This window comes from Macrobrachium rosenbergii, chromosome 13 (assembly GCF_040412425.1).
Source record: "Macrobrachium rosenbergii isolate ZJJX-2024 chromosome 13, ASM4041242v1, whole genome shotgun sequence".
Classification (NCBI taxonomy): domain Eukaryota; kingdom Metazoa; phylum Arthropoda; class Malacostraca; order Decapoda; family Palaemonidae; genus Macrobrachium; species Macrobrachium rosenbergii.
Genome location: NC_089753.1, coordinates 12004908 through 12025703, shown reverse-complemented (window position 1 = coordinate 12025703; position 20796 = coordinate 12004908). Strand labels below are relative to the sequence as shown.

The window sequence follows — 20796 nt, the reverse complement described above, 5'->3', positions numbered from 1 at the left end:
GCATCCAACTTTGCATACCTGCACCAAGGTTAAAGACACTTTGAAAATATGTTATGAATAACCAATCCTCTTCGATCATGAAAAGGGAAGATATGCATACCTCTTAGTCTAACCACGTACAACTGATTGCAAGTGTAAAATTATATACATGGGCGCGCACTCGTATACACATATACACTGTGACGAGTAGTAACCAGGGAAGAAAGTGGCATGTGGCTAGCAACCTCATCCATTAAGAAATGTTAAGAATCGAAAGTCTAACACTTTTTAAAGTCACCTCATCTAAGAAGAAAAGGTTTTCTGGTCGCGCGCACACACACACACTTGATGGCGCGGTGGTAACGTCTACCGGAGTCGCTGAATGGGTCCATGTCAAGGGTTCGCGTCCCGGTGGTACTAATTCATTTATCACTTATATAAATTCCCCTTCGGTGATAATTCTCCATCGGAGATACTCCCGAGGTAGCGTGAATTTGATATTAAGCGACATTTGTAGCTTCATGATTGTATATAAATCACGGTGTGATAAAAAATTTCATATAATATATATATATATATATTTATATATATATATATATATATATATATATATATATATATATATATATATATATATATATATACACCATTCGATAACTTTAAATATCAGGAGAGCGAGGGGGAAAATCAACAAAGCAATCCGTGCAGTTCACAGATGCAATCAAAGTAATGGCAAAGCTATTTGTCTCAATGCAAGAGAATCAATAGCTCGCAATGGGAAACTGCAAGCACATGGTAACGAAGTGAAACTGCCTCTATTGGAAGCCGACAATCTAAACTTAGCTCCTGTCGCAAGGTTCAGGTGAGAGAGAGAGAGAGAGAGAGAGCTTGATTTTTGTGAGTAAACTGTCGCCACAATAACTATGATCATCGACGCCAGAGATGAAGAGAGAGTAAACTTTGCCTGAAGTGTTGAAAGCACCTTGAAAATTTTTAATAATTCTTGATAGTAATTAAAACGATAAAAAAACCAACCACGTGAAGTTATCATGCGCAACCTCCTGAAATGGTTGCTTAATAATATCCAAACAATATTGCGTCAATTTTGTGAGTGATAATCAATTAAGATGCTCAGCATCAGACAAAATATCAAAAGCCACAAATACAATAATAACATTAAAGCACACACACACACTCTCTCTCTCTCTCTCTCTCTCTCTCTCTCTCTCTCTCTCTCTCTCTCTCTCTCTCTCTCTCTCTCTCTCTCTTATGGATAACGGATCTGACTTATTGTAGTACCGTGTACAGATTACAGATGACGTCACCGAGCGTGGGATGGAAAAGACTACCGATAACGTCACACATCAAACGATGACGTCATATACCTGGAGATGACGTCAAGATCGTGAGGTAGAACTCCAGAGAGTTTCTTTTTTCTATTCTGATTGCAGACCTGGGGAATTCATTAACAATGTGTTATGTCCGATTAATCGCATAAATTAAAAAGAACAATCAAGGAATCATTCACACAAAGGCTTATTATATAAATTATAAATTTTATATATATATATATATATATATATATATATATATATATATATATATATATATCCCATCCATCATGTCTCCACTAAGGCACTGGGTTGTCAGCCCTCTCTATCTTTGCATTAACATTAAAAACGTATTACCATTTAATTAAATACTCAACTCCTAACACGTGACCTCGTAACACCCGTCAGACAAACCTTCAATTTGGGGAAATCATTGCTCGAACTGTACTGCTCTATCAGCTAATTTGTTCCCCTCTACATCAAAGCTTAGGAATTCTTCCTGCTTCTGTCACTTCCTTCGTGGCTACGCCCTACCCTTCCTCTCTCCTTTTCCTTTGTTTTTTACAGACCTGGGCTGGAAATGGACATAAGTTGCCCGTTCCTCTATCCTCTGCAGATATATGAAAATGGAACAACATAATGATAAAAAAAAACAGGGATCATTCACTGATGTGATAATATTGCCTAGTTACAGAAACCCTGGCAATAACCCTGGCAATCGTAACGCCAGATAATTCTTTAGTCGATCCTGACTGAGTCCCATATCTTTTTCTTCTTAATCACACCCGCTATCTCTAAGCTTAGGGTATGGTTGTTTGATGCATCTTTCCCCACCTATTTCTATCAGTCACAAACATCATGGTGTTTTTTTGGCTTCGGGGACGTTACCGGCCTTCATGTCAAATCATTCTTCGTCAATCAATCAATCAGCGACGAATCGCAAGCAATCATGATGGTAATATTCATCAGCAAGAGTATGAAACATGAACCAAGTAAGCAAGAAGCTTCAGCAATCCTGTCAGGTGTAACGACAGTCAATTAATCAACTTGACAATATCTATCAGCTCATACGAGTATGAGGTGTATATAAGGTATGGAGGAAGAGGCTTCAATGACGCTGCCTCGTGACGCTAAATAAATCTTAATCAATCAGTGAGGTGCAAAAGCAGTCAGCTCTACTCGAGTGAAGATGCAACTCAGTCTTGTTCACATCCGAGTGTCGCAATGACATACGAGCTGATCATACAGGCATGACCACGTTCCATAACTTACGGATATTCGCTGAATGCATAACCCCTGTGAAGAGGCCAAAATTAAGGTCAGTAGCGCTGTGTGTCACAGCATTATTACCTGTGGTCTACGTTGTGTGTCGCTGATATTACCAGTGATCTACTGAGAACAAGGTATTATTACTATTATAAATGTACGCACACCCATATGGACGAAGACCCTTTCCAGGTATGCTTCCGCAGAACAGGATGCTTATTTGTCAAAAATGATAGTGGAACGAAGATAAAAAGAGAAAATAACAGAATAAAACAAAGTCGGAAAACCCTGGACTGCACTGCTCAGTTTACGATGTTATTTACACTGCATTTTGGATAACTGACAAACAATAAATGCTCTTTTGAAGTACTCGTATGCTATACAATCTAAATTTCAACAATAAATTACAAAAATGTAATGCCAAGACCAATACTTAAATACATACATACATATATATATATATACATATCTATATATATATATATATATATATATATATATATATATATATATATATATATATATATATATATATATATATGTAATATATATATATATATATAATATCGTCTTTAAATTTATATGTGGGATAAGCAAGGGGCAACAACCGTGATAACGTACGGCTACCTTACCCAAACAACTACTAAAGCAATAACAAATAAGTGTCATTTTTATTAAGATAAACTCAAGTATTTTATGTAGTGTCTTCCATATTTTTATATGGATATATATATATATATATATATATATATATATATATATATATATATATATATATATATATATATATATATATATATATATATATATATATATATATATATCCATATATGCATAAAGGGTAAGGTAGCCTCACTTAATCATGGTTACTGCCCCTTATATATCCAACATATAAATTTAAAAGATTAAAAAATGCGCTGACATATTCCAAATCAAACTATCAAGTAATCCACAGGTTATTATTATCGAAATAAAATTCACTCATTCTCACGACAGTAAAACATGAAAAACAGCCTCAGGCATTTAATTCCTTTGGGCAAAAACTTCAATAAGCTTCCAGCCGGAGCTTTTATACATTTGTCCTCTGTCGTATTAAATCCCATACGACGTAACGGAGTTCTGAAGGACCTTTGTTCGTTTTTGAATTTTTTCAAATAAAATAAAATTACATTACGCGCTGTTATATATCCTGCTTAACCGGTGGCGATGGTAACGGGTGAATATTGTAGATTTTAATGTAGACAGATACTTCTGCCGATAGAGTTCATACGGTCATGCCAGTGCCAGGCCCGGATGAAAGCGGAAGGTTGAACGTAGACTTCGCGTCTTCATCTCATAAAATATAGTCTTGTTGAAACTTTCAACAAACCTTCGTCCAGAGAACACGGTAATGGGCCATAACACGACCACAAATCCAGCCGATAGGATAACGTAACAAGCTGGGAGACGCACGCACACATCATCTTTAAAGGGTAAAGAGTCACATCAAAGCGAAATCGCAACATTGTAATGCGAACAATATCAGGGGCTTTCAATAGAGCACGACCTCAATTAAATGAGAAGATTTTAACGACGTCAGAACGAACGTGATACAGTGATGTCGTCGACTGCAGCCACGCAGGATATCGAAAACACCAAGCCCTCATGGTAACTATAACTTACGTCTACCTGGTGAAGATTAATTACAGGTGAATGTGATGCTAATCAGCAATTGTATGGGGCATTGTCTACTGGATGGGATCCCTCTTGGAGGTTCCATTTAATGTAAATCAATCAGTGACTTTTTCATCTAATCATTAACTAGGATCTCTCTCTCTCTCTCTCTCTCTCTCTCTCTCTCTCTCTCTCTCTCTCTCTCTCTCTCTCGCATTACTAGTCTTAACTCATTTTCCAGAGAAGTTAAAACAACATATTAACACCTGACCTCCCCTCCCCCTGGATAGGAAGGTGAACTCAAAAGCCCTGAGAGCACCATACCCTTAAAAACTCATTAACTTTCTACTAGAAATATTCATAAAGCTTCCAAAACAAATTACAAGATCCGTAAACATTCGGGACATAAACAAAGGTGACTCTGGCGCCCACGGATATCAAACAGCTTATTTACCTGAGGATGGCGATTTACTGAGCATTCACCTTATTCAATTACCCAAAAGGAAGAAAATAAAAAGCTTCATCCATTCCCACACAAAAATAGCGCAAATCTGCACGAATAGAAAAAAAACTAATTCAGTTTAGGATAATCTTAAAAAGTAAAGGCGGATATGAGACATATACGCACACCTTTTCGACCGAATTCTCTCACCTGTGGTAATGGAGTCCTCAAAGATGAGGTAATCGGTGAAGCTGTCGTTCTTGTAATATAATCTGAAATCGTATCTGGTTCCTGGCAGCACCCTCGTCAGCTGTATCCCGTCGGCCACCCTGAGGGGGGAGAAGGTGGAGTTGGGAGGGGGGTTGCCGTAGGGGGGTCTATAATCCAAGCGGTAGTGGCCCCCTTCGTCGAAGATTAGCTCAGAAGGGATGGGGAGGAAGACGTCCTCGCTTGTGACCTACAAAAGAAATGGAGAAAAGTATTAGAAGAGCGCTCAGTGCAAACAATATTATTCAGGAAACGAGACCTTGAAAAACGTCAAAAGGTTTTTAAGTCCGGGAAAAGATGCGTAATGTCTGAAAAAAAAATACGTTGCCCGTGAGTCACTAAATGCATAATTCATATAATTAAGTTCAGGATAAAAAAAAAAAACTGAGGTAAACCCTCCTTATGACCTGGAAAAAATAGAAGAGAAATAACAAATCACAAAAAATAATCCGTAAAAAAGTAAGGCAGCTACCATGAATTTCAGCACTATCCCTAAAAGATTATGAAAACGTCATCTGTGAACAGAAACAAACAGAAAGGATGCAAACGAAAAGAAAATTCATACCATAAAGGGGGCCAACTAAAAACTTCATATAATTAAGCACATCAAATAAAATTTAAAAGAAAGTAGCTTACAAAAGACCAGTCGGTTGAGAAAAAAAAAATAGCCAGAAAGGGACAGGAAACTTCATGTTATTCAGTGGCGCTTATACAGCAACTAAAAATGATTTATAAATCATCTCCAGTAACAGACAAAAAAGTAATTTTTTATAGTAATTTGTATTTTTCCTAACATACAAACCTGAAGGTCTTTGCAAAGGATTTTGCTCGCGTCCGCCAGCGAAATCCTGTGTAAAGACCAAAGGTTTGTATTTGTGTAGGAACAAAAATTAATTTCAAGTGAAACAAAACTTCACGTCATTCAGCACCAAAAGAAAGAGAAAAACCCCAAGGCAGAAATATTTAGCAGTCGTTTCCATCGGTTATGATAAGTCGAAGGTTCACATCAGGCCTTTTATACCCTAAACACATTACCTAACTTATGGCCCACCTATAGGCAAGGGTCCTTGCTGGCTCAAAGCAGTTCAATCTAAACTAATCAATTAACTTTGCACTGTGAATAACAATGCCAAGTCGACTGATGAACGCTACACACCATTAGCATTCAATCATACGCAAATTGGATGCTTTCTCTGTCCCAGCTAAATTCCCGTTGCTAATGCAATTGAGATGGTAATTGGGTAGCTCATTTACATAAAGGAGACAGCGACAATGCCATAAGCCAGTGGGCCATGATAAATTATGTTTTCGTTATCCTCAATCATGGTATTCATGTAGGCAGTGTCTGGTTATATGGACACACACACACTATATATACATATGTATAATATATAATATATATGTATATATATATTATATATGTGTATATATACTGTAAATAACAAGAGAAACAATACAATGATAACTAATGCGCAAGTTGAATTCCTGTAACTGATTTATTTACAATTCCTTTTAATTTACCCTAAGTGACCTATAATTTATATAGGACATAGCAAAACAAATGTAAATATTAGTGCAAGGAACACTTCTCCACCAAGTCAATTTTTTTTAAATTTAGAGAAAATATTCACTAAAAACTAATCACGCATAAAATTCAGTGAAAAAAAAAAAGAAATTCATAATAAAACGGGTACATTTCACTTCAGGCCAAGCTGCGCTTTCCCTTCGAATATGGAACACACACGCCATGAAAACCGGCAGCATATGAAATGAATTGAATAGAAAATACAAAACATCAAATTAAGCCTAATCTTCTTTGTGGGAAATTGCTCGTCAAAAGAGCCGTAAAACCTCGTGCATTTATTTCTCCATTATTATTTTATTCTCAGGGGACTGAGCTAAATGAAATAACGGTTTATAGCGAAACAGTACATAAAATATGTGGAGGAATATCTGTACAAGTAATATTTATACAGTTAATAGACGTAAGCGTGCATTCAGTTTTATGTAACTATGCATGCATACCTCTATACACACACACCTGAGTATATTCACCCTCTGTGATGGCATAATCACATAATAATGAGGTTATAAAACCACCAGACTCCATGAAGCATTGTATGGTTCTCGTATAGGCTATTACTGGTCATACAAAAGTTACTTTTGCCTGTTTTCCTACTCGCTGGGATGTCATAATTACAATTAGGCCTACACCAACATAATGTACTGTTAAGCGGTGAACCTTACAATCCTCTACGTCATGATTCTGCCATGTCTGGAGTTATGAAACTTTCTCTCTCTCTCTCTCTCTCTCTCTCTCTCTCTCTCTCTCTCTCTCTCTCTCTCAGTTCCTCGTTGGGAGAGTCGGTAGAGTTGTCGCCTAGCAATCGCTAGGCCAAAGTTCGAGTCTCCAACCGGCTAATGAAGAATTAAAGGAATTTATTTCTGGTGATAGAAATTCATTTCTCGCTATAATGTGGTTCGGATTCCACAATAAGCTGTAGGTCCCGTTGCTAGGTAACCAAGTGGTTCTTAGCCACGTAAAATAAGTCTAATCCTTCGGGCCAGCCCTCTCTGGGAGAGCTGTTAATCAGCTCCTCAGTGGTCTGGTTAAACTAAGATATACTCTCTCTCTCTCTCTCTCTCTCTCTCTCTCTCTCTCTCTCTCTCTCTCTCTCTCTCTCTCTCTATATATATATATATATCATATATATATATATATATATATATATATATATATATATATATATATATATATATATATATATATATATATATATATATATATATATATATATATATATATGGACTTTTCCCCTAGAATGGGTGGCTCCCAAGGTGTTACCTTCCGGTTCTCAGCAAGTCTTTTGGAACTGGATTGCTGCCTTATGCGTTTCTCTACCCTTCTGGTGACCCAACACTGTATAATAACTACCGCGCACATAATTCACTGCTTATGGCACCACAGGCACGAGGGGATTTAACGTAGCGGTTCTGAAGCGTCTTGGCTCGCCCAGGGACTGAACTTGGGACTGTTTATCTATTTATCTATCTGGTTTGTTCATTTGCAATTTTATTTTATGTTAGAGTATGCATTCACTTGCAGTTATATATATATATATATATTATATATATATATATATATATATATATATATATATTATTATTATTATTATTATTATTATTTCAGTAGATGAAACCTAGTCACATGGAACACTTGACATTTAAGCTTCCAAAGAATGCTGGTTTCAACCTCCCACCGTAGACCCCACACTGCAGCAGTAACCGATCATGATACAGAGCCAGTGATTTTTCATCACCCTGCGGGAGACGCAAACCCTTGACATCTGAGTGGCATGCCATGGCACTAACCGCTATACCAGCGGACCAGTTTTCTTTGTATGAAAAAATGACAAGCTTCTTTTCATTTTCAGTAATAGTGGTGTTTACTTGTAAGCCTGTTTTGCATTCATTCGCTTCGATTTGATAATGTTGTCATAGGATAACTTTCACGAACCTTGATGGTGTACTGAAACCTTATATATATATATATATATATATATATATATATATATATATATATATATATATATATATATATATATATATATAAAATATATATATATATATATATATATATATATATATATATATATATATATATATATATATATATATATATATATATACACATATCTATACGGTTCCGTACCAACATCAACTTTCATGAAAGTTATTCAATGGTATGATTATCAAATCGCTGCGAATGAATACACAAACATACATACAAGTAAACAACTATTATTCAAACTAAGAAAACACGTCAATCTTTTAATACAAATAAAACTAATATATAACTGCAAGTGAATGCATATTTTAACATAAAGGAAAATTACGAACGAAGAAACCAGGTCACTTTAAAAACCTACAAACAACACAGAACTGAAAGCATATAAATCAACTTAAGACAAAACCAAATAAATCCACACACATATATAACCGGGTCACTTTTTCTATTCTAATGAGATTTAAATGCACGAGCTGAAGCCAAAAGCTCTCCCTGACCCTTTTCCACCCCGCATATATAATCCTTCTCTCATATCTTACTTTGCAATTGCAATAGCGCATTCGTCCTCCACAATTGGAGATGATACCGATATCCGATTCAGTATAAGCTGCCCAGTTCAGGTCGAAATTCTAACCCTTCCTTTCTCTTTCTCTAACAACTCGCGCTGAGGGGCTTCGTTGTTCGCATTCCGTTTTCTTCGGGCACGTCTCCGTTTTCTATGCGTTTATGCATCTTTTATATGTTGGTTCGCTCATATTTTTCTTATTTTTCGGTTTTTCTTTTCCCCGCAGATTTGCTTAGACGGTTAATCGCCATTTGATATCATGACGCCTGATCATGATAAATTAATAATTATACAAACAAGATATAACAGTGCAAAAGCATTTTAGAATTTTATGTAGTTGAAGCATCGATGACCACCGATGTTGCAAAGTCAGCTAACAATGCCAAATAATGCAAGCAATCGAATAATCATTTTTCGCTCATTTTGGAAAATTTACAATGGCTCCATCATCACAACTGACGTTGGCGCACCAGATCATAACTTAATCGTTATTCAAATAAAATTTAAAAACACAACGTTCGGTCAACTGAGTGGCATTTTTGCATTTATAAATTTTTATTAAACCAGTGTGCCAAATTCTGCAGCAATCCATCAATTCAAAAAACTTATTTAAATAAAATAAAAAAGAAACAACAACGTTCTAAAAATTATAGTTTTATCAAGCGAAGTTGTGAAACCTTCTCATATCATTGCATCTGTCAACCAATGGATCAATCATCATTCAAATACTATACAAATATTAAAATTAACGGCAATGTTCGAAAAGTTACTTACAATTTTGGCAATTCATATAGGCTACTTCCAGTGCCAACGGCTAGCTGAAATAACGATATCGATTGTTCAACTGTGATGCAAACCAAACCTAAAAGAAATTACATCAGGATGTTCTAAAAGCTACAAAAAACTAAATACAATTTCAATACGCATGTGCTACATATACATCTTTAAAGGTGGACATATATCCCAGCAACCTCGGAGTGTTTAAACTCGTTCGCTCACTAAAATCCCGATTTAAGGACCAAAGTTAGCACCTGATACACCCTTTTGGTAAAGAAAATATTAGTAAAATACCATTTCACAATAATATTTTAGCGACAAAAACAGCAACGTTAATAATAATAATGTTAATTACTGGAAATGCTGAATGGACGAAACTGAACAACACCAGATAGATAAATATATCAAAAATAACTTTATAAAAAATAGTAAAAGACACCAGTGATTATATAAATTAAAAACGAATAATTAGATAATGCTTCCTACTGCACATAGTAAGTATGGTCGAAAAACAAACCGGATTACTATACGGCTTTACACCACACAGGCAAATGCAAATTTAAAAAAAATGAAAAAAAGCCTAAACATCCAGGACAATGAAATAAGAAATCAGGTGTCGATCAAAGTAAATCAGAAAAAACCACAGTGCAACCGAACTCATCAAACGCAATTCTGCCTCTTACTAACAAACAGAACTTTCCCCTGCACTTCACTCGGTTAAATATATCCCGGAGAGAAGGGGCAAAGATACGTGAAGTGAGCCTTAGCATTTCGGTGCAAGCAGAAATACCATGTTATTATAAGAGAGAAGCTTCCTCTTTGCCTTCTTTCAATAGCAACGCATGGAGACTGCCTGTGAGTTCTGGTTATTCAAGAGGAAAACTTGAATCAAAGCGCCAAAAGGCTCCTTCAACGGGAATATTTGCTGCCTTAGGCTATTTGCCCCCCTCTCTCTCTCTCTCTCTCTCTCTCTCTCTCTCTCTCTCTCTCTCTCTCTCTCATATACATACATATATATATATATATATATATATATATATATATATATATATATATATATATATATATATATATATATATTATATATATATATATATATATATATATATATATATATATATATGTATATATATATATATATATGTGTGTTTATAGTGTATATATACTGTATACATATACATATATATGTTTATACACACACACATATATATGTATATATATATATATATTATATTATATAATATAATCACTAATTCATAATAAACAAAGAGGAAAATAAAAACAAAAGCGAAGATAATGAAATCGACAGGCAAGGAAGACAAATGGTACTGACAAAAGATTAATTCTAAACGAAAAAAATAAAGCAGCGATCTTTCGTTTTAATTCCTACTTAAGACATAAACAGTAACAATAAAATTTACGAAACTATGCAAAAGTTATTTATCCTCAAATCACCGGTACATTTCGAAACATTCCAACCATAAATAAAACTGAACATAAAAAATCTTACACAGATAACACTCAGCCCACCCATTTCATCTCGGCCAGGTTTCCCCCCCTCTCCACTACAGCCACCACACATTCACGTATCAGGCCCTCCACGTATCTCACAGCAGCCACGGTCTAGGAGGAAGGCCTCGGTGGTGCTCACAGCTAAACTAGGAAATTCACGTACCACCAGAACCCTCACCATATCCGTCCCAGCTCCCAATCCCCCGACCACCATAACCCGTCTTATATAGGAGTCCTCCCCAGACAACCCTTACATTACGTGCACTGTGCAGAGGCCTTACCTTGGGCCTTACCCATACATCCCATATATTACCTGCCCAAACCGGAAGACCTCTATCTGTCCCCGGATAGCATTACCTTCCCAACAAACTTATGGCCTCAACATGAAGCACAGGCGGATGATGGGGGGTCTATTTTAATAGTTGGCACGGCTAAAGCCAGAGATATACCAACAAGCAGGGAGTATTTTACCATTGTAGGTGGATTTCTTATCTCGACTTTGTATCTTTGTTATTACTGATAGTGATAGCAGTAGTCGCAGTATTAGGATGAGCAAGCAAACTCCAATCTAAAATGGCTTGCTATTATTATTATTATTATTATTATTATTATTATTATTATTAAAAATTCAAACTTTCACTTGGGGAACCTTCACAAGCCATAAACTTGTAGGCTACATCACCATCAAAAGAATACAAGAGAGGGGGAAGAGGGGTAATAGTTCAGGGTGCTTGAGTCAATATTGCAATCTCTCTTAAACTCATCAATAAACACTGCCAGGAAGACAGGTCCATAGCATTCACACCAGAAAAAAAAAAACCTACAATAAAGGCAGATGTCGTTGCGTGGAAAGCTCGCAAGCCCATTCAGTATCCGTATTCGCAGCGAGAACCACAATAATTCACAATACACAATATACAAAAGGATACATTCAGCGACGTCCTCATACAGTTTCCCCCTTTTGTGACATCTACACCCGGTGACATAATACAGCCCATTTCATTCGCAACACCGGTTTATTCTCACCTCGTCTTTCTTCCCCCAACAATGCAAAACATTTTCCTGCGGGGTCGAAAAGGGTAACTCTCTCTCTCTCTCTCTCTCTCTCTCTCTCTCTCTCTCTCTCTCTCTCTCTCTCTCGGATAAAATAGAGGAAATGTAAAACGACAAATGGTCTGTCTCTCTGCCTTGGTAAATAGCAATAAAAGAGCAGCCATGTAAAATGCTAATTCTCTCTCTCTCTCTCTCTCTCTCTCTCTCAGCACATAAGCAAAGGTAAGAAACAGAGTAAAGGTGTTTCATCCTAAAAAGCAATAAAAGAGCAGCCATATAAAATACTAATTCATTCTCTCTCTCTCTCTCTCTCTCACTCTCAACATATAAGCAAAAGTAAGAAATAAAGTAAAGATATTTCATCCTAAACAGCAATAAAAGAGCAGCCATATAAAACACTAATTCATTCTCTCTCTCTCTCTCTCTCTCTCTCTCTCTCTCTCTCTCTCTCTCTCTCTCTCTCTCTCAACACATAAGCAAAAGTAAGAAACAGAGTAAAGGTATTTCAACCTGTCACCATCACTCACCTGAGCGTTCAGACCGGTCTAGAACAGGAAAGAGTTGGGGAAGATGCTAGTAAGACAAGATGTCAACATGTCATCAGTAAAGACCATTCTTTGCTCAAACGAACGAAAAAAAGGGGGGGGGGATTTAACGATGTCACAATAGCACATCGTCTTCCTAATTAATAAAAAAAACTTCCAAAAGCTAGTTAATTCGAAAAATGTAATCTCTAAGAATCACTTTACTCTCTCTCTCTCTCTCTCTCTCTCTCTCTCTCTCTCTCTCTCTCTCTCTCTCTCTCTCTCTCTCTCTATATATATATATATATATATATATATATATATATATATATATATATATATATACATGACGTGTATATAATTATATATATAAAATATAGAGTGTGTGTCTGTCTGTGCCAAAGGTTTAGAAGAAATGACAAGTGTCTAGAGCAGCAAAGTTAAGACATATGAGTGTTTTGCAGAGCCAACTCCTCCTTTACAGAAGTGAAGTGTTTATGCTGAATGCAATAACAAAAATGACAGAATATCCCACGATAACTGGTTTGGGAGGAATATGTGGAGAGAGTGCTGACAGGTTGAGAAAAGTAGATACGAAAAATCAGAAAAAAGTTAAATGCTGATTTAATTCGGAGGTCTTTTGAGGAAAACGGAGAGAGATACAGAAAGCACACAAAGTGAAGGCTTCAGACAATATAGGTGGGGTGGCCAGAAAGATAATCGACGCGCTGCTGATGAGCCTTCAAAATACCTGTAAAGTGGCTTATGTTGAGCAAGTCTTCTGCAGAGGCTGCTCATTTCCAATTCAGAAGTTAAAGGGTGGATGTGGCAGTGACTGGGCATCAGTCACTGTTGTCCTGTTACTTTTCTACAGCCAACTACTATCACAGAAAAAGGCATAAGCTATTGGTGAATTTATATAAAGCATATATAAATATATATATATATATATATATATATATATATATATATATATATATATATATATATATATATATATATATATTCATACACATATATATATATATATATATATATATATATATATATATATATATATATATGTATATATATCTATATATGTATATTTGTATGTATATACACAGACAGATAGACGTTGCAGCAACGATAAAAAAAATAATAATCATTTGAGGACCCACGACCTCCGAATCTCGGCAACAAACTTCCCTGTTTATTGGCTCATTTTCTCGTGGAATAAAGCTGTCTTAATTTTCCCCCGCGCGTTTTCGACGAAATGTTTTATTTTTGGTGATGATGCTGCGGAAAAGACCCCGGGGCCTAATTTAAAACCATTACGCAACATTCGTCGCCAGATTAAGAAATTGGTGTAGAGCAAATAGCTGCACCGTCACCATAATGTGAAAAATTAAGCAGCAGAAACTTAATCAACTTGATGGTTATAAAGCTATTTTTCGCTTGTGGGATAATTGTCTCTATACATATCTGCAGTGACAAAAATAACTATGACTACAAGCCATTTTATATATGCGTGTGTGTGTGTGTTCTGGTTTTTCCTAATGGGAGTTGGTTCTGTGAATTTTCATATGTTTCGCAACTGATAATGAAATAGACGGATAGGCATAATTCAATACTGGCATACAAGAGGTACGGTACTGAAAACAATTTTTTAAAGTTGCTTAGAAAGAGACCTGTTATTATGGAACTTTTAGGAGATGTAGGTGGGGAATAGGAATTAGTTTCCTCTTATTATGTTCCTTTGGTGACTGCTGATTTCCGCTGTTTGGGGATTGTGTTTTGATGGGGTTTCCATGACTAACATGCTTATTTTCATTTTACATTGATGAATTGTTGGGCTTACCTAATAAATGTCTATTTTTGTAACTGGGGTTTGATTACCATGCATTTTAGAATTAGGAACTGAGTCCGTGAGAGAGAGAGAGAGAGAGAGAGAGAGAGAGAGAGAGAGAGAGAACTCGGCAGCAGCTACCAGATACCAACCGTTCCTGTTTATTTATTTATTTATTTATATATACACAGATAGATATACCGTATAGATAGATAAAAAGATTGCTAGTTAGATAGATATACGCATTATATATATATATATATATATATATATATATATATATATATATATATATATATATATATATATATATATATATATATATATATATATAACACATTACATCAGACCATCTTCCCATATGCCTAGCCCTCAAAGTCTCCCAACCCCCATCTATACTTCAAGGCTCCTCATGCCCACGCTATACTGCTTGCCTCTCACCAATTATCCCCCGGTACCCCCCCACGTTATACCATAGCCCCCTTCCCCCCACCCCCTACAACATCACATCCCCCGTCACCCCCACAGCAAATACATCTCGCAAAATCGCCCCGGAAAAGCCTTTGATTGATGGCCGTGTCTCCGCTATCTCATAATCCCTCATGCGTGCCAGGTATTGGGCATCTCACTTAACGAAAGACACGAATAATCGTGCCAGAATCCATGCAAATGCGTGCGATTCGAAGATATTGACGGCAGGAAGCAGGAAGAGCTATCAATCCGTCACGTCAAAACGAGCTAATGTTTCAGGCAGCTGGGAACCTCTCTCTCTCTCTCTCTCTCTCTCTCTCTCTCTCTCTCTCTCTCTCTCTCTCTCTCTCTTCAATGAAAAGTGCACGGGATAAAATGTCTTGCCAATTATCAATTTAACATTATTATTATTGCGATGAATATTATTGTTATAATGATGCCCAAGTACTGAAAAAGGAACCACTGATGACCTTTGTTACATCTTGTGAGAGGTGTGTCACCTTCTAAAGAAGACGGATCTTTTAATGGCTCCAAATTTAGCTACGACCGAGTTCCAAGTGGATGTGTTTTTAGCCCGTTTCGTTCTCATTATCTTTAACAGAGGCAGCTCATGTATACTGGAAGTTACATGCAACTATCCCATTCAAACAAGTTACTCCTGTATGTTGAGTATTGCCTCACGAATTCAAAGAACAAGTTCCCATTATATTGAAAGACGTAATTAAATTTACCAATAATAAACCACTTAATCTGTGCAAGAGGAAAAAGAATACGAAAATGAAAGGGGAACAGCAAGAGTAGAAGAAAGAATTAAAGAAAAAGATAAAAGAAGGCATTAAAGAAAAATACGAAGAAAGAAAAATATGAGAAACGAGTGATGAATGGCAAGAGTAAAACAAAGAATGAAAGAGTTAAGAAGAGCAAGAAGAAGAAGAGGAAGACACAGAAGAGGAGAGCGGGAGGAGGAAGATGAGAAAGGTTCCCCCAAGAGCCATATCACCAAGGCGTTCAACAGATACCCAAAAGCAAGGAAGAGGGAATGCCACCCCATTTGGCAGACATTCAAGCATGCTTGTTTGAGCTTTCGTGTTCACGTCTGTCCGCCCTTGGAAGCAAAACGCCACGTGTTACTTTACTTTTTTTCTTTTTTATTCTTTGTTCAGTAGCAGCAGCAGCAGTAGTAGTAGCAGTAGTAGTAGTAGCAGTAGTAGTAGTAGTAATAGTAGTAGTAGATGACTGTAATTTTCCTACTCCGTAGCCTTGGGTAGTGTGAGAATCATATTTTTTCTACCATTCAGTTTTGTGGAGTCTGTGCCATATTTCAACTTTTCTACCTTCTTTTTTTTGTAGAGACTAAATTCACTTTTATATACATCTGAAATCTCTTGTTATACCTGCTACAGAACTCATTCAATGTCGCTGTTCACAATCCAATTGCGTATATCCTTTTCATTATTTAAGCATGGCATGTTTCAAACCGGCTTACATGTCAAAAGCCATTGGACGGAGAAAGCCATAGATATTAATGAAGAATATTGAAAACTGAAAGCTAAAATTATAGACATACATATATATATATATATATATATATATATATATATATATATATATATATATATATATATATATATATATATAGTTTGTATATATAAACACACATATATATACTGTATATATATATATATATATATATATATAAATACAAATTAATTCTATTTCAGTATCACTGTAAATTACAGACGGTAAAAAAAAATTAAAATTTCGGAATTTTAAGTAAATTGGAGACAAGGACGCTGAACCAATGAGCAAGTAACGCCGGCTCTTATAACAAACCTTTGAAATGTGTTGTGAGAATGTCTTCAATATTCTCAACATATCTAATATGACCAAGCCTCTTAACTGACAAAATCATGTCGACCCCAGACATCATGACCATACATCTATAGGGAAGCTTTAGAACGTGTTTGTGCATTCAGTCAAGATGAAAAAACACCGAACCTTTCTTTATATAGCATCTCCCGACCGTTCCCTATTTCCTCTTCAGCTTTACTTTCTAGCAAATCATTTCCTTGTTCGTTTCCATTTGCATCTCTCTCTCTCTCTCTCTCTCTCTCTCTCTCTCTCTCTCTCTCTCTCTCTCTCTCTCTCTTTCTCTCTCTCTCTCTCTCTCTTACCTACTTTTCTTGCTCATTTTATCCTTTTCTCTCACTTTCTATTTTTTAACATTTTCTTCACCCCTATACTCTCTTCCTCCTGGCGTTTGTTAACATACCAGGGGTGTCAAACATATGGCCAAACCTAAATAAAGAACTTTTGTAATTCACGGTTTTTCCACCGACAAATATACGTGTATGCATTTTTTATGTAGAAATAACATTGTCGAATTTTATATATATATATATATATATATATATATATATATATATATATATATATATATATATATATAAATATATATATATAACGATAGCATGAACATAGTCTTGCTCAGGTACGCTAGCCAAACTTCAAGGACCAAATGTCAGTGGCCTCTGCGTAAGCAGAAGAAAACTGTAAAACAGATATGTCACGACTTCCCTGCAAATGCATCCATACCCCAGCACAAGTATGCCATTTGAGTTTATTCATTCATGAAGGACACAAGCACGGACAAATGAGGAGGAACTAACCTTAGATACAGTACCGGTTCTAAAGAAATAACATAAGTGTATTGGTGCATGCGCCAGTGGGTTAAAATGAAACTTGAAAACCAACAGCAAGAGAAATAATCAACCAAGAGAACAACAGAAACAAGAAAAACAACGCCTGGCTGACAAAACGATCGTATTGCAATGGCTAAAATGGCAATAATATAAATTGGCTCAATTTGCATAATCTCAATAGCAGGATGCAAGCGCGCTTTTGCGTATCAGGAAAAGAAAAAAAAAATGAAAAGAAGGACCATTTGGCTGCGGTCATAAAGTATTGCGCAAGAGGCAGTTTGGGGGAGAAATTACAACCATTTCATATCCGGACCCCAAGATCACTTTTTCTTTGGACTAACCACACCCGTTTCAGTCCCTTTGGGTACTCTCTCTCTCTCTCTCTCTCTCTCAGGAGGACTCAAAGAAATAATCACCAAACCCTAGAGGGGTGGAGCAACTCTACAGGTATTCAGAGAAAGTAATAACTTTCCTTAGGCAACAGGCTAATTGTAAAACAATCTCCAAGCATGATCTCTCTCTCTCTCTCTCTCTCTCTGGAGCATGGAAAGTGAAACTATCTTCTTTAGGGATTAGCTTAATTCTAAAGCCAAAAAAAAAAAAAAAAAACTAACTGTCGTTCCTCTCCAACTCTGGGACTGAAAGAAGGGTTCACTTGATTTTAAATCTCTCTCTCTCTCTCTCTCTCTCTCTCTCTCTCTCTCTCTCTCTCTCTCTCTCTCTCTCTCTCTCTCTCTCTTTTCAAGCCTTATTCACACAAAATGAATAGGTGGCCAACAAAATAATGAAAATTATTGAACTTTTCTAATTAAAACTTGAAAATGAACCACTATGTTCTAACTCTAGCAGTCTTGGTCCTGGTACTACATCCTCGCCGGAAACATCGAAGGTTTAAACATTTGCAACAGGCATACGCGTCAGATATGAGCAGCAATGGGTCACAGTGAGGCCAGAGACGCCACAAGTGTTTGTGGAATATACAAAAATGATTGGTTGTGGGCCAACACGCAACTAAAACTTATTAGGAAAATATTTACCACGACAGACACACCAAAGCGTTAAATAAGACTCGGGAAATAAATTCCCATTCCCCTCCCTTCCATAATAAATATGTCAGTCTTGAGGGTAAATCTGAGGATAAACATCCGGGGGAGAGAGAGAGAGAGAGAGGGAGAGAGAAAATATCTAATGAATTGTCTCACACCAGTAGGCTGTTGACGTTTTCAAGCTATAGTCTAAATTTTAACGGAGTAGAGACCACGTGTCTGTTATTTCTTTATCTTTTCATCATTATCATCACTATCTCAACTAGTTGGGTAACACTCTGCTCAGTTCAACAGAAGCACACTGGACGTGTAGGGAACGTGACCATGTTGTTCATCCTCGTCCAGTTCGTGGATCGAATGCTGGTCGTTCATTCGCAATATAGTACTTGCGCTACGAGGCCAGAGAGAAAAAAGAGAGATGGGCAATAGGGAGGAGAATACCAACTGAATGGAAACCGATTGTTAAGAGAGAAGGGTAACAAAAGAAAAGAGTAAGTGGATTGCAGGTAAGCTCAATACTAAAGGGAATAGTTATAGGAGAGAGGGAGGGAGAGGGAGAGAGCGAATATTCTATATATAAACACGACGTTAAAGAAGGTGATGATATAAAAAAAAAAAGCGGCGCGCGCGCGCGAGAGAAAGAGAGAGAGAGAGAGAGAGAGAGAGAGAGAGAATTACATGACGTGAGACCCATAAGCTCGTTTCCAGGAAAAATAACTGGGCCATAAAATTTCCCCACTCGTGAATAGCCAACCTGAGATTTCAAAACGGGCAAAAGCCTCTGACGATGAAAACTCGTCAACAGCAACAACAAAATCACATATATCTGGGAATGATTAGCGTCTGATTACATCTTCCAGTTGTGGAAATCAAACGAATGAAACAATGCTGACTCTTTTCGCCATAAGCCCTTGTCTTCCTTAGACTAGGTCACGCCAGCTTCAGGTTCTCAACAGGGTTCTGTCCTCATGGCCTCTTCTGGACTTTCAGGTGACCCTGGAACCCAGTCACAGCAGAGTCGACAAGTGGAGGGAGGCTGGAATATAGCCACAGACGCTATGAATGTGCGTCTGTGTACGTGCAAACGCACGCTTAAAAAATTGTACAAACATTATGAAATTATAAATGAAATAATACATTACCTTTCAGAGGAGATTTCTTCATTTCCAACGGACTATATATAAAATTTGCGAACATCGACCACACCCCACCTTGAGGGATCACACGGCGCACAAAAAATGTATTAGCCAACATCATTTCTCTTAGGATGAAAAGCCTCTCAGCCCTCGCCTAAGCCGTCTGAGTCGTGATGGCTCTCTATTAATCTCACTACGAGAAAATGGAACTATGAAACAAAGGCACTCTGAATAACAAAAAGGCAGTAAATTAACCATATCATTATGTATGCTCCAAGGAACACGCTCACAAACTGAATTTACTGGTCACTTTTTACCAGATACATAAATGTTATATCCACAATGCCCTCTTAACTTCTTATGTTCTTCACACTTTTTTTTTTTTTATACGCTTGTCGCTACAAAGCCATAGATCCAAATGCAGGAATATGAAGTCATTCTGATGTCCTTAACACAATTCGAACCCGCATCCACAAAACCAGAACAAGGTCACGTACTCTGGTGCTGTGGATGCAGGTTCGAATCGTGCTACGGACATCAGAATGACTACATATTCTTGCATTTGGATCTAAGGCTTTGTAGTGGCAAGCATATTAAAAAAAGTGAAGAATTCACGAAGTTAAGAGGGCATTATATTAATACAATCACACATACACATATATATATATATATATAT

The 20796-nt window shown here is 36.7% G+C and overlaps 1 protein-coding gene across 2 annotated transcripts in view; it reads right to left on the bottom strand.

The window, feature by feature from the left end:
• LOC136844907 (tyrosine-protein phosphatase 10D-like) overlaps window positions 1-20796 on the bottom strand; it is a 273677-nt gene that overhangs the window by 203126 nt on the left and 49755 nt on the right. For both annotated transcript variants that reach the window (XR_010855005.1, XM_067114230.1), the window contains exon 2: window positions 4882-5128. Coding sequence is in view for 1 of the 2 variants with exons in the window: in XM_067114230.1 (XP_066970331.1) it covers window positions 4882-5128 (247 nt within the window). In the remaining variant the exon portion in view is untranslated. The remainder of the gene's footprint in view (window positions 1-4881; window positions 5129-20796) is intronic.